This window comes from Argopecten irradians, chromosome 13, assembly GCF_041381155.1.
Source record: "Argopecten irradians isolate NY chromosome 13, Ai_NY, whole genome shotgun sequence".
Taxonomy (NCBI): Eukaryota; Metazoa; Mollusca; class Bivalvia; order Pectinida; family Pectinidae; genus Argopecten; species Argopecten irradians.
Window position 1 is genome coordinate 25,214,166 of NC_091146.1, and position 14,830 is coordinate 25,228,995.

At 33.4% G+C, this 14,830-nt stretch overlaps 1 protein-coding gene across 7 annotated transcripts in view; it reads right to left on the reverse strand.

Moving 5' to 3' along the window:
• The window catches only part of LOC138306722 (ankyrin repeat and SAM domain-containing protein 6-like), an 80,698-nt gene that overhangs the window by 59,649 nt on the left and 6,219 nt on the right, over window positions 1-14,830 (reverse strand). For 3 of the 7 annotated variants that reach the window (XM_069247185.1, XM_069247188.1, XM_069247187.1), the window contains exon 1: window positions 6,731-6,896. The exons of 1 other annotated variant lie outside the window; for it this stretch is intronic. In XM_069247185.1, the coding sequence (XP_069103286.1) occupies window positions 6,731-6,733 (3 nt within the window). In that variant the 5' untranslated portion in view covers window positions 6,734-6,896. Of the gene's footprint in view, window positions 1-6,730; window positions 6,897-14,830 lie in introns of those variants that run through there. 3 more of the 7 variants (XM_069247189.1, XM_069247186.1, XM_069247183.1) reach the window with 2 other exon arrangements.

Genomic DNA, 14,830 nt, shown 5'->3' on the forward strand with positions numbered 1-14,830 from the left:
TTTTTTTTTTCATAGTTACAACCAAATATTGGTGCAAAGTTAGGACAAACAATTGCATATCCTTGAAAAAATAAACATTTTATAACTATTGCTGCCATTTTCCGTTCACCAAATATTCTATAAAAGCACACATATTGAAATTTAAAGAATACAGCGGAGATCGCACATTTTTTTTCTATATTGATTGTTTTTAGTTGGTACCATGTTTCGTTTTGCCATGCAATATATCGTTTGTTTCCTATATAATTCATCCGGACTCCGGATCAGCAAGTAAAAAGGTGGCTTATAACCAGTAATTCAGGAATATATAATAGGTGGGGGCGACACCTGAAGGAGCGTCGCAGAGATGTGAAATGAGGTTGACTTTGCGAAAAAGGGAGATAACTCTTGGAACTATTTCATTATGTTAGAAAATCAGATCACAGATTGAAGTAAATTGAAGTAGATATGATTAAAGAAAAGAGCCCATGAGACCTTTAACGTCATCTGAGTTCGGATTAAAGAATGAAACAAAGATTTATACAAACACTATACAAATGCTCATCAGGCTTTTGAAATTCAGTCAATGATTGTATCAATTTGACCTTTTAAATTTTTTTGGCTCATTATATGATGTGTGACATTTCCTATGAAATCTGAGCAAATAATACTCATGAAATGTGTTTTTCCTATATAAATCTATAGTACAATTTTTGACCCCTCCCAAGGGAGAAATTTAAGACACCCAGGGCCACTGATATATGAAGAGTATTTGGTTCCATCCATATCTTTGAATTCAGAAGATTATTTTTTTTTTTTAATTTTAGCCATTTTTGATCCCTTTTGGCCCCACCCTCTGGATCCTGGGATTCAGCCAGGGAAATACTATCTCAGGCTAATACCTCAATTGAGCAAAGACATGTATTATCCCTATATAAATTATAGTAAATTTGACCCCTTCTGTGTAAACATCTGAGACCCCAGGGAATTGAAATTCAAAATTTGTGTACAAGACCTTGAGACCTTTCAATCTATGAAGGGTATTTGATTATACCACATCAAGAAGATTTTTTTCTGGATATGATGTTAAACTGCTATATCATGCTAATAGTTCTAACCGAGTTTGACTCATTCCCTATGCAAATTGAGCAAATAATGCTCATAAATGTGTTTTTCCTATATAAACTATAGTAAATCTGACCCCCTCTCGAGGGTGAAGTCTGAGACCCCAGGGCTATGAAATTCACAATTTTTGTAGAAAGCCTTAGGATCTTTCAATCTACGAAGAGTATTTTATTCGACCACATCTACGAGTGGAGATGAAGAATTTTAGGTCATATGACCCGAATGGTCAGGATGACCTAATGTCATCGTAAGCCGTCCTAAGTCGTGCGCCGTCCGCCGTGCGCCGCGCATAATCTTTTAATTCAAACGACTTCTCTTCAATAACCGAAAGGCCCAGGGTGCTGATATTTGGCCTGTAGCATGCAGGGATGATTATTATCGATAATTATCGAACTGTGTCAATGTGTCATAACTGATAATGGTGCATTAGGTAGTATTGAAATAGGTGTATTCAATAATGCTTAGTTACACTACATACCGTTTCGTTTATAAGTTAATATCCCAGTTGATTTTGTCAAATTGCCCTCATCATCTTCACTCATATTTGATTGCAATAATAACAAGGGGATAGGGTACAAGTTAATTTTAACTTACAAACGCCCTCTCCATAACAATTTACAACACACATAAACATATACATCATAAGATGGATTCATATTATAAATGTTACATTTTAATGATATGCACTCTAGTAATATCAGGACGTCGTGAATGTAGCATGGAATTTGTTTAACCTTTGTTATATTTTATAAATATTTACTGCTTTATACAACACAATATTGTTTACATTCTTTGTTTTTAGAAAAGATAGCTCGACACGTATACAACAATATGACGGATACAATGCAATCTCAGATATCTAATTTCACTGCACTAGGTCATGTGATTTCAACTGTAAGCTTGACTGAACATATGGCCATAAATGTTATCAATTGTCAATCTATCCTTTTAAACATATAACTAAAGAAGAAATACATGTTATTATACACATCTGTAACCGGAAGGTATCTACTCTACCACAAAATGTTTATCGAGTTTTTTTTCAGTTCATGAGCTATATTATGCTGCACCTGGCTCGATGAAGGGACATATATGTACAAGTTGATGAAGACTGAGGGCACATACCAACAATATCATTGTGTATTGGACCCACCTTTAATGTTGTCAATGTCATAATTATTTCCATTCAGACTTGAATTACAGTCCCCTAAGGTCAACATTTGTTATCTTCTTTGACTGATGGTGAAGTAAAATGCAGACTCTCATATCATTTGTAGTGGATATATATATTGTAAGCGAATGGCTATACTGGAGCAAAATATCTTCCGATCTACACTCCGGATTTTACCCTCCCTCTTCCCTGTGTCGACTATAGTCGACGTGATTTTACTCTCTCTCTCTTCTACTTCTAGTTCACGTTTCGATAAGTTGTTGCGTCATAAGTTGACGGATTTCAAAATTACAATAAAGAGTTTTTATTAGATCCAATTAAATATGTATTTGACATCAAAACAAAAGATGTGTTCAAGCATTGTTACGGTAATAAACAACAAAATGAATCGTTGGTCGCGCGGCTGCAACCGGATGGCTTTCCTCAGGAATATTAAGGAAATCCCCTAGGCCTAGTTACGTCAGTTATAGATGTGTGCACGGACGCTCATCTCGCCTAAATATACAGAAAATCTTATTGTTGATGTTAAGCTATCAGGTCATGTACAGGTTTCCAAAAAAATATCAAAAAGAAAAAAACATTCCAGGTAGCCTATAAGAAACAGTATCATACGCTTTACTCCCGTCTTTGCATTCAAAATAAGCCTACACACACCATGCAAATACTTGTCTTTCCACCGTACAATAAAATACAAGTCGTGACAATGAAAAATTTAGTCTATATCGCGTTCGTACACCGATACATACGTGACATACATTCACAGCTCAACGGTCATACCATCAATAGGCTATATCACAGTAACATTCCTCCGTTGAAAATCAAATATGGCGGCTAGCTCCACTTCGGACCGCATCACTACCCTGACAACGATACACACCGGTAGTCGTTCCGCCTCGGTTACCTCAATTTTTATTTGAAATGGACATTATTGATATATGATCAAACCGTAGTTACACAGCATAGCAACAAATATCGTTTTAATTTTGATCACGGACATGTAAAAATATACTTATTTATGTAACACGCTACATTGAATATGGCTGTATCCAATCGCGTTCATATCACCTTTAAAGAAATCAAACCACTGTTCAATCTCTATATAATTTGCCTCTGAAAAGATACGTGTGACTTAAGGTTGTTATTAGTCTGACCATATTCAAAGATCCGACATCATTTTTTCAAGTTTGTCGAAGCTACAGTTACCGTGCAAACTTTGAGTTTAACCCGGTATGAAGCTTTCGGCAAACTGAACTTAGTACAATCTCGGCAAATACGCCGTTTACCGACCATTCTGTCCTGGTTTTAATATTAAAAGGTAAGATATCATTAGGCGAATAATATATAATTCGCTATGGGTTTAAATAAAAAATGTCATGTTTGAAATGAGTTTTAGATATTTTTAATGATAAACAGTATGGCAATAAACTTTATTTATTTTACATTGATTTAGAAACAAATTATATAACTTATACAGATCAGTGAATGACCGGATGTATGCGGGAGAGGGATCTAAGTGGGAAGAAATTAGATGTCCTAAGAAAAAAACAATATTGAGCAGATGACCCCCTGGCATTTCCATGTGCAATGGGAGTTAACATTAAACTCGGCCAGACTACTTTATTATATTTACAGCAAGGGTCATTTAAGGACGGATCAGATTAATTTGATGGATGGAAGCCAGAGTACTCGGGAACACACCACCGATTAGTGGTCAGAACCTGGCATAGCATTCGAACCCAGAGGTGGAAGGATTGTTGTAATATATCGGGACTACTTAAAAACGAAAATAATTAAACTATACATTAAAAACAAGAAGTGGTAAAATAAAAACATAAATTTGTTGAAATGTTGTCTTTATCAGATATATCAAGTGCTCACTGTATAAATATATAATCTCTTCAGTAGGCTTTATTAAAGGCAGCTATATCGGGTACCGAAATTATTATCATACCTGTATGCCGCATTTCTACCAGGAAGTTGTAAAACCGGTTTTGTAAAACCAATACTGTGTGGCCTTGTCCAAAGATATTTGATAATGAAATCATGTGATGTTTTCAATGATATAAAAGAGGACAGCCAATCTATATACGGTAGCGTTCTCCTAAATAAACTCAAATTGTAGTATATAGTCGATATGGATACAATTTGGGTGAACGATAAATATAATGTCTGTCACCCACATTGTATCCATATCGACTATATACTACAATTCGGTAACAGTTTATTACTTAAAAAAATCTCTATGTAGGGGTATCTACATAGACTCTATGTATTGATATCTACATAGACTCTCTGTATGAATATCGACATAGACTTCATATATGGATATCTACATCGACTCCGTGTAGGGGATGTCTATATAGACCCGACGTAGAGATGTCTATATACTCTATCTAGGTATATATACATAGAACCGATGTAAGCATATATACACAATAAATTACTAGTATGTTCAACATAATCAGGTTCAAGTTCATCGGTGACTAATTGATAATGAAAGTGGGGATTTTATTTAGAAACAAGTGTGGATTTAAAGAAAAAATTCTACCCTGAAACATTTTCCCATTTCATGGCTATTCGCTGAATCTGTAATAACGGCACTTAATAACAATGTTGATAGTATCAATAAAACATATAGGTTTTTGATGTGGAAACTTAATTACAGGTAGTGTTATTATATATCTAGTTACCATCATCATATATGTATCCTAATCGGGTTATGTGAAAGAGGGTGTTTACAACATGCTACATAGTATAAATAGACACCTTGTGAACGTTCGTCCAATCATCATCCCATTCTATCTAACACTACTATGTAATAATCGATATAATAGGTGCAGAAGGTGTGCTTGTTGGAAGGATAATATTTAAATAAATCATCTTACATATAACGGCTGATTTTATCATAGTATTTTTTTGTCTGAAATATATCGCTTCATCAGTGAACTGTCATCGCCCTAGGCTATTGCCAAACACCATGGTCTTATAAACAAATATACAAACTTGTCGACAAATTGGAGTGAAAATTTAAGAGAAATAAACCAATCAAACTGTATGAGAATCACAATCCATATTTTGTGCACAGTTTAAACAGACTATATTATAAGTAGTATTAAGATACGAACATTGAAACATGTCTTATAGTAATTTTCCAATTTTCTATACTCCATAAGATTTTTAAGAATTTGTTGTGCTAATCAAGTAGTATATGGAGTTGTGTAGATCTAAAAGTCGAACGACACACTGGTAACAAATTTAAACACATACTGTTAATAAATTAATGAACATATCCTGGGATCACATTGGCTGGGTCACGTGCATCAATTAGGTCACAGTTAATCAATGGTTTCATCTGTTTACTTAAGCATGCTTTGTTTTGCCATGTTGAAAGCAGTTTTTTTTAAATATCTAAGCTGGTTTTATGAGCTAATTTCAAGGAACACCTTCACTGAAGGTAGTATGTAGGAATTGCGTCTGCTGCCCCATTGCATGATAGTAGAGGAGGATTAAACTTTAAATCTTAATTTCATGGCTGCCTAGATCAAAATTCTTTATTTTTTAAACCCTTTCAAAACGTTAAGCTCTTTATTTGGATTTTGTCATGATCTTCTTAAGCTGAGTACATTCTGGGATCACATTTGCCGAGTCAGTTGCAGAAATTAGGTCATATTCATTAAATGACATCCTCTGCAAATTAAGCATCTCATGGATTTTCCATGTTAACAGTAAGTTTTTAAGCTACAGAAGCTTGTTTTTTTTATGGGAAAATCCTTAAGCACTGCCTACATTGAAGGTATGATGTTAGAATTGTGCCAGCTGCCAATTGCATGATCGTAAAAGGCGACTATATCCGATATCTCAATCTTCGTGGGTACCTATCTAGGTACCTAGATAAATACATGTATATTGGATTTCTGTATCTAATATCTTAGAGGAGTCTTTTTTCTCTCACTGGGACCTCCTGCCATTACAAACAAGTTATTTCAAAGGGAATTTTCGCTCACAGTCAACACTACATGTTACATACATTATGTTTTTCTAGAGCCACGATATTCCATAAAGATTCCATATTAAGTTACCTTACCTATACAACACCAGCATTGTGTTAAATCATTTTCGCCATTATTCAATTTTGATAATGACGTATTTCACTTACCAGCTGCATAATTTTATCAATGTCAATTTTGCACCGAACGCGTACCACTCAATTCCAATAAAGTGCACAATGAAATAAAGTGTCTTAATGTTACGTTAATAAATAAAATCAACAACATATCAATACACTAACAGAAATAGATAAACGGATATGGCAATCAATAGGTTAGTATCAATATCACATAAAACGGAATTTGTTAAATGTATACCTCAACCGAAGATTTTATTATGAATGCAGAGCAAGTGCAATCATTTAGTAGAGTCGAAAAAACACTAATTTTCTGATAATGATACACTTACCATCACAACTTGATCAAGGTCGGGATAGTTCACATGGATCACATAATTACATAGACAAGGAGACAATCAAATAATCCATTTTAAACCATACTTCATTCGAAGACGTTCAGTTTAAAAATGGCGTGTATAACTATATCGTCGTCTACATATACGTTCACACAAAGGACAAAGGTAGCTCTGAACATGTCTCTACGTGTATTTGTCAGTTTAAATATTGGTTTATAAAAACCGCGTTTAAAGTTAGTTTTATAATACGTTGTAAGATAGAGGCTGTGCTAATTTACATCAATTGTGAAACAAGTTATATATAACGTATACAGACCAGTTTGGATGGCCCGGATGTAAGAGCGTGAGGAATCTTAATGTGGGAACATCAAGAATGTCTAGTGACACCACACTTGATCTAGGATATGACCCATGACCTTTTCATGTCAAATGGAAGTTGCAAACTTAGTTTGGTCTGAGTGGTTACTATTTTATTGATCACTCTGAATATGAAGTTGGAAATAAAGTAGATCATTCTGGTCCATATAAGGTAAAATGATTTGTATGACGATATGTCAGGGTAAGCTGCACATTCTCTGTTATTCAAAACGTTTGTGGGGTCATTATAATCTTAAAGGTCAAATGTCACGCGGTATAAGTTATATTCGATTCTTTATGTTCCCACACTGTCATTATTTGCAGATTGTGTGTAATTTCTGTTTTTTAATAAATATACCTGTCATTTTGATCATTCAGAACTTTAAAAAAAAAAAAAAATGGAGCTAATGTCTAAAGGAAGGCTCCTGGTTTTTAGATTCAAAGACGCTGACTTAGAATTATTTCCTAGACAATCTCTGTTTTTGATTGTAATGGAAACAGGGGTTTTTTATTTCGGTTTGTCTTGATTTCAATATTTCCCCTCCGAAAAACTGTAAAGGTCATTGATAGGAGTTATAAAAATCGTTTGCAAACAGCGTTTCCATGACACGATGAAACAAAAAAAAATAGTACATCACATGATAATTACTAGGAATGCGATGGGATAAACAGTCCATGGTCTAATTTGCAACAGTTCCCTGTCCTTCTTTAACTACGGCGAACTCGTATACTAAAGCATAGTCCTACGGGAGATGAGCATTGCGGCAAAATATATTGACGTCATAAATGAATGTTCTTGTGACGTACTAAATCTACGATGGCCCTTTCCCTCGGAAACAGTTCTCTTATACTGTGTAGTTTAAACAATATTGTATTCAAAGATAAGACAATACATGTAGAATACAATTCAATGATGCACATTAGGATTTGGTAACAAGCTTTAAGCTTATGTAAAAAACCATCTTCCTTATTTGTGGTAGGCGTATATCTTATAAAGTAAGAGTAGTAAAAAAAAAGAAAGCTATATGATAAAAAAATGGATTAAACAACAGTGTTACTATCCGGGTACTGATCCAGATTTCCATAATAATTTTACAATTGTGGAACAGAAATAGCATATCCTATGTCTTGTAAATGGTATGGTTATAAACAGAGAATATATACATTGTATCACGAGCCAACTGTACGTACGTATGCATATGTAAAAAGGGGGAGTAAACCTGGTAAAGGAACAATAGGAATATTGTATTTGACTTTATAATACACAAATCCCATACAGGTTTATGTTAATTATACATCATTATAATTACACTTATCTACAAATGAAGATATAAACTGTAAAACTTTAAGCTTAGGGCCTTTATAGAGTACAGTTAAGCCTAGTTTATAATTATCTTTAAATTGGTCAAACAAACTACATATTAGTTTATGTACAGTAAATTACAGAGCATTGTTAATTTCATTTCGTATGTCAAACATGAAAATATGGAATATTGCATGTTAAGTACCTTGATAGAGCACAAAGTTATTGACCAAGGTAGTTTTTATTAATCTAAACATATATTTATTTGTGTCATAGAATTCATGGTGCAATTTACTATATATTGTGAAACGAGTTACAAACTGAGTTGCAATTCACATCTGTATCAGATAGAAATGAATAATTATGAAGTGACTTGAAATTGAATAACATAATATTGGGATCAAGGTATTACTTAATGCCAACTGTTTGGCATAGTTTACTTAGTTACATCATAAAAAATAATTAGAGTAAATTACATGATTAGCCAAAACGCTCACTCTTTATAAAAAATTATTGAACAGCCAAGATACTCTCTTCATTTTGTTGTACAGTACATCTTGATCAGGGTCTGGGCTTTTCACATGGATGACATTATCAAAATAACACTATCATAATCCAATAATCCATTTTAAATATACATGTTTAAAACAAGTTCAGTTTAAAAAATGGCGAGTATAGTTATATATTTTCATCTAGCAATGATTACATATACGCGCATGCGTATGGTGGACATTAGAAAGTTTGAACATGTCTGTCCGTGTATTTGACAGTTTTAATAACCCACATAAGTATATATTTATAAGTGCAAATATAGCATTGGTTATAAATAGAAGACATTTAAAATTGTTTACAATGTCTTGCTATATGAACGCAATGATAACAAAATCTATTTCTACCGCAATACGTCGAGGTTATTCTCAATATTGATATCATGGTGTGGTTGGATAAATAGATTGACATCCCATTAGGAATAATTTGATTGTTTGAAGTTTTAAAGGAGGAGTGTCAATGTGAACCATCTGGGCTTTAAAGCATTATGTTTTGTTTACAGATACCCGAGCTTAGGACATCATGAGAAATGGGGGGGTTAAACAGGGACATTATTGTTCTGGATTTTTTTTCAGTTTTGCTTGAACCAAACGATATATTTCGAAAGATTTTTTTTCAGGAATTTTAATGCATTGATGAACATAAAACAAATTGGAAAATATAACTTAGTATCAAAATAAAGGTAACCGTGTCCTAATTATGGAAAATGTCAGTTATGCAAGAATAAAGTGCATCTGGTGCCATAATGACCAATAAAATAATGTTATATGTCATGTTTTATTGCATTGAGCAATTTATTTGCATACTATACGCTCATGCAAATAAGATCATTGATGGAATGGCAGGGAGGATGGAAAATTATAGTTGTGGAAAGTTGTGACCTATCTACTTTAGAACGTGAAAGAAATTACATGGGTAAAGGTATGCTATTTTATCGGCCAGTTTGAATATCAATTTGGCGACCGCCGAGGGTCATAATTTTGGTTGGATCCATTTTTGTTCCAGTGTGGCTTTAAACATTATGTCCTAAAGAAATCATATACAAAGTTTCATGTTTTCATCAAACTTTGAACAATGTATGATTCTGTAAAGGCAGATACTTTAGTTCGTGCCGACACGTATTTCATATAAATTGTACATAATTTTGTATATTATTTCAATACCTATGCATACCCAAGACATACATATTAAAGCTCATATCTTAGCAGATCGCACATTTCTACTCAGGGAGGCCCAAACCACATAATTTTTAATTGTATTAAGATAGGTAGTATATGGCGCCTTGTCACACAATTAGTTGCGTAGAGGGTTTTCAAGTAAAACAAGATAGAGTGTATAACGAGAATGTATACAATTGGACCCCCAAACCAAAATTTGAGTGTATGGTGAACACAATTAAATTGAACTTAAATTATAATGTACAGTTCAATACACACACAAACAACTTACTGATTTTAAACCTGTTGTGTATCGAGCTGAAACTTACACCAATGAATTGATTCTCAGTAATTTTATTTTAAGACTTTAGACTATGTGAATATTGTGCAAATTAAAATCAATGCTTATTATGTTAATTACGCCCTAATGATATGTATGACCAGCCGATGGGTTTAAATATCTAAATTTTTTAAGTATGGTTGTTATTTTCTATACACAGCACTAACTAGTATCTTTTCTCGTCCCTTTCTTTATTTGAAATAGCATGTTGAGTTAACGAATGTATAACTGTCAATGTTCTTCTAAATATACACACTTTTACCTCAGAAACGATATATCGTCGCATTATTTCAATTGCATCAGGCGGAGACAAATTAATGTTATTTAGAATTCCAACATCAAAACTTTAATAATAATGGATATAATCATATTGATAACAAAAACCACCATTAGTTCTAAAAATAAGCAATACAAGCACAGTTCACAGTTATCATGTATTTCCATAGACTTTAAATATCTACATAGAGTTCATGTTAAAGATATCTGTATAGTATCCATGTATTCATATATCTATGTAGGGGAACTATACATACATTTCCTATATCGACAACTTTATAGACTTATGTGTGAATCACGCAGATTTATTTAATATATACACCAAATGTGATATATCTAAAAAACTCCATGTAACGATATCTATATACACTCAATGAGGGGATATTTACAAAGATTTCACGTAGGGATATGTACATAGACTTCATGTAGCGATATTTACAAAGACTTTATGTAGGGATATCTACATAGACTTCATGTAGCGATATTTACAAATATTTCATGTAGGGATATCTACATAGACTTCATGTAGCGATATTTACAAAGACTCCATGTATGGATATCTACATAAACTTCATGTAGCGATATTAACAAAGACTTCATGTAGGGATATCTACATAAACTTCATGCAGCGACATTTTCAAAGACTCAATGTAGGGATATCTCCATAGACTCCATGTAGGGACATCTCATTACACTCTCGGTAAGGGTCTTTACGTATACACAAATACTGTGTAAATATAATAAAATAAACAATTCAAAAGCAAGCACACATTCTACACAATCACAGTTTATATTTAATCAGTTACTAATTGATAACGAAACAAAAGATTAAAAGCTCTAAAAATATACTCCAAAATATGTATCAGGCTATTCACTTAATCCAAATTAAACCCATTTTGTTCTGAATACCCCCTGAAATGTAATATCCTCCTAGTGACAGCGTTAGCTTCTTTGTCTCATAGTCTCCTTCCTACGTTCCACAATATATGTTAACTTAGACTTTACCGATAAGATGCCATACAGAAGGTGATTGTATTGTTTAAATCAATTTTGCTTACGAAAGATATTTACAAAGATTCCATGTAGGGATATCTACATAGACTTCATGTAACGATATTTACAAAGACTCCATGTAGGGATATTTACAAAGACACCACGTAGGGATATCTACATAAACTTAATGTAGCGATATTTACAAAGACTCCATGTAGGGATATCTACAAGTACTCCATGTAGGGATATCTACATAGACTCCATGTAGCGATATTTACAAAGACTCCATGTATGTATATCTACATAAACTTCATGTAGCGATATTTACAAAGACTCAATGTAGGGATATCTACATAGACTTCATGTAGCGATACTTACAATGACTTCATGTAGGGATATATACGTATAATTCATGTAGCGATATTTACAAAGATTCCATGTAGGGATATCTACATAGACTTCATGTAACGATATTTACAAAGACTCCATGTAGGGATATTTACAAAGACACCATGTAGGGATATCTACATAAACTTAATGTAGCGATATTTACAAAGACTCCATGTAGGGATATCTACAAGTACTCCATGTAGGGATATCTACATAGACTCCATGTAGCGATATTTACAAAGACTTCATGTAGGGATATCTACATAGACTTCATGTAGCGATATTTACAAAGACTCCATGTAGGGATATCTACATAAATTTCATGTAGCGATATTTACAAAGACTTCATGTAGGGATATTTACATAGACTTCATGTAGCGATATTTATAAATATTTCATGTAGGGATATCTACATAGACTTCATGTTGCGATATTTACAAAGACTTCATGTAGGGATATCTACATAAACTTCATGTAGCGATATTAAGAAAGACTTCATGTAGGGATATCTACATAAACTTCATGCAGCGACATTTACAAAGACTCAATGTAGGGATATCTCCATAGACTCCATGTAGGGACATCTCATTACACTCTCGGTAAGGGTCCTTACGTATACACAAATACTGTGTAAATATACATACATAAACAATTAAAAAGCAAGCACATTCTACACGACCACAGTTTATATTTAATCAGTTACTAATTGATAACGAAACAAAAGATTAAAAGCTCTAAAAATATACTCCAAAATAATTATCAGGCTATTCACGTAATCCAAATTAAACCCATTTTGTTATGAATACCTCCTGAAATGTAATATCATCTTAGTGACAACTTTAGCTTTTTTATTGCATAGTCTCCTACCTACTAAACGTTCCCTCTATGTAGAAATTCCTACATAGAGGGATATCTACATAAACTCCATGTAGGGATATCTACATAAACGCCATATATGGATATCAACATAGACTCCATGTAGGGATATCTACATAAACTCCATGAAGGGATATCTACATAGACTATATGTAGGGATATCTACGTAAACTCCATATACAATGTAGGGATATCTACATAGACTCCATGTAGGAATATCTGCATAGACTCCATGTAGCGATATTTATAAAGACTCCATGTAGGGATATCTACATAGACTTCATGTACGGATATATACATAGACTTCATGTAGCGATATTTACAAGGACTCCATGTAGGGATATCTACATAGACTCCATGTAGCGATATTTAAAAGACTCCATGTAGGGATATCTACGTAGAATTCATGTAGCGATATTTACAAAGACTCCATGTAGGGATATCTACATAGACTTCATGTAGCGATATTTACAAAGACTTCATGTGGGGATATCTACATAGACTCCATGTAGCGATATTTACAAAGACTCCATGTAGGGATATCTACATAGACTTCATGTACGGATATATACATAGACTTCATGTAGCGATATTTACAAGGACTTCATGTAGGGATATCTACGTAGAGTTTATGTAGCGATATTTACAAAGACTCCATGTAGGGATATCTACATAGACTTCATGTAACGATATTTACAAAGACTCCATGTAGGGATATTTACAAAGGCACCATGTAGGGATATCTACATAAACTTCATGTAGCGATATTTACAAAGACTCCATGTAGGGATATATATATATAGACTCAATGAGGGGATATCTACATAGACGTCTCATGTAGCGATATTTACAAAGACTCCATGTAGGGATATCTACCTAGACTTCATGTAGCGATATTTACAAAGACTTCATGTAGGGATATCTACATAGACTTCATGTAACGATATTTACAAAGACTCCATGTAGGGATATCTTCATAGACTTCATGTAGGGATATCTACATAGACTTCATGTAGAGATATTTACAAAGACTCCATGTAGGGATATCTACATAGACTTCATGTAGCGATATTTACAAAGACTCCATGTAGGGATATCTACATATACTTCATGTAGCGATATTTACAAAGACTCCATGTATGTATATCTACATAAACTTCATGTAGCGATATTTACAAAGACTCAATGTAGGGATATCTACATAGACTTCATGTAGCGATACTTACAATGACTTCATGTAGGGATGTCTATGTATAATTCATGTAGCGATATTTACAAAGATTCCATGTAGGGATATCTACATAGACTTCATGTAACGATATTTACAAAGACTCCATGTAGGGATATCTACATATACTTCATGTAGCGATATTTACAAAGACTTCATGTAGGGATATCTACATAGACTTCATGTAGCGATATTTACAAAGACTCCATGTAGGGATATCTACATAAATTTCATGTAGCGATATTTACAAAGACTTCATGTAGGGGTATCTACATAGACTTCATGTAGCGATATTTATAAATATTTCATGTAGGGATATCTACATAGACTTCATGTAGCGATATTTACAAAGACTTCATGTAGGGATATCTACATAAACTTCATGTAGCGATATTAAGAAAGACTTCATGTAGGGATATCTACATAAACTTCATGCAGCGACATTTACAAAGACTCAATGTAGGGATATCTCCATAGACTCCATGTAGGGACATCTCATTACACTCTCGGTAAGGGTCCTTACGTATACACAAATACTGTGTAAATATACATACATAAACAATTAAAAAGCAAGCACACATTCTACACGACCACAGTTTATATTTAATCAGTTACTAATTGATAA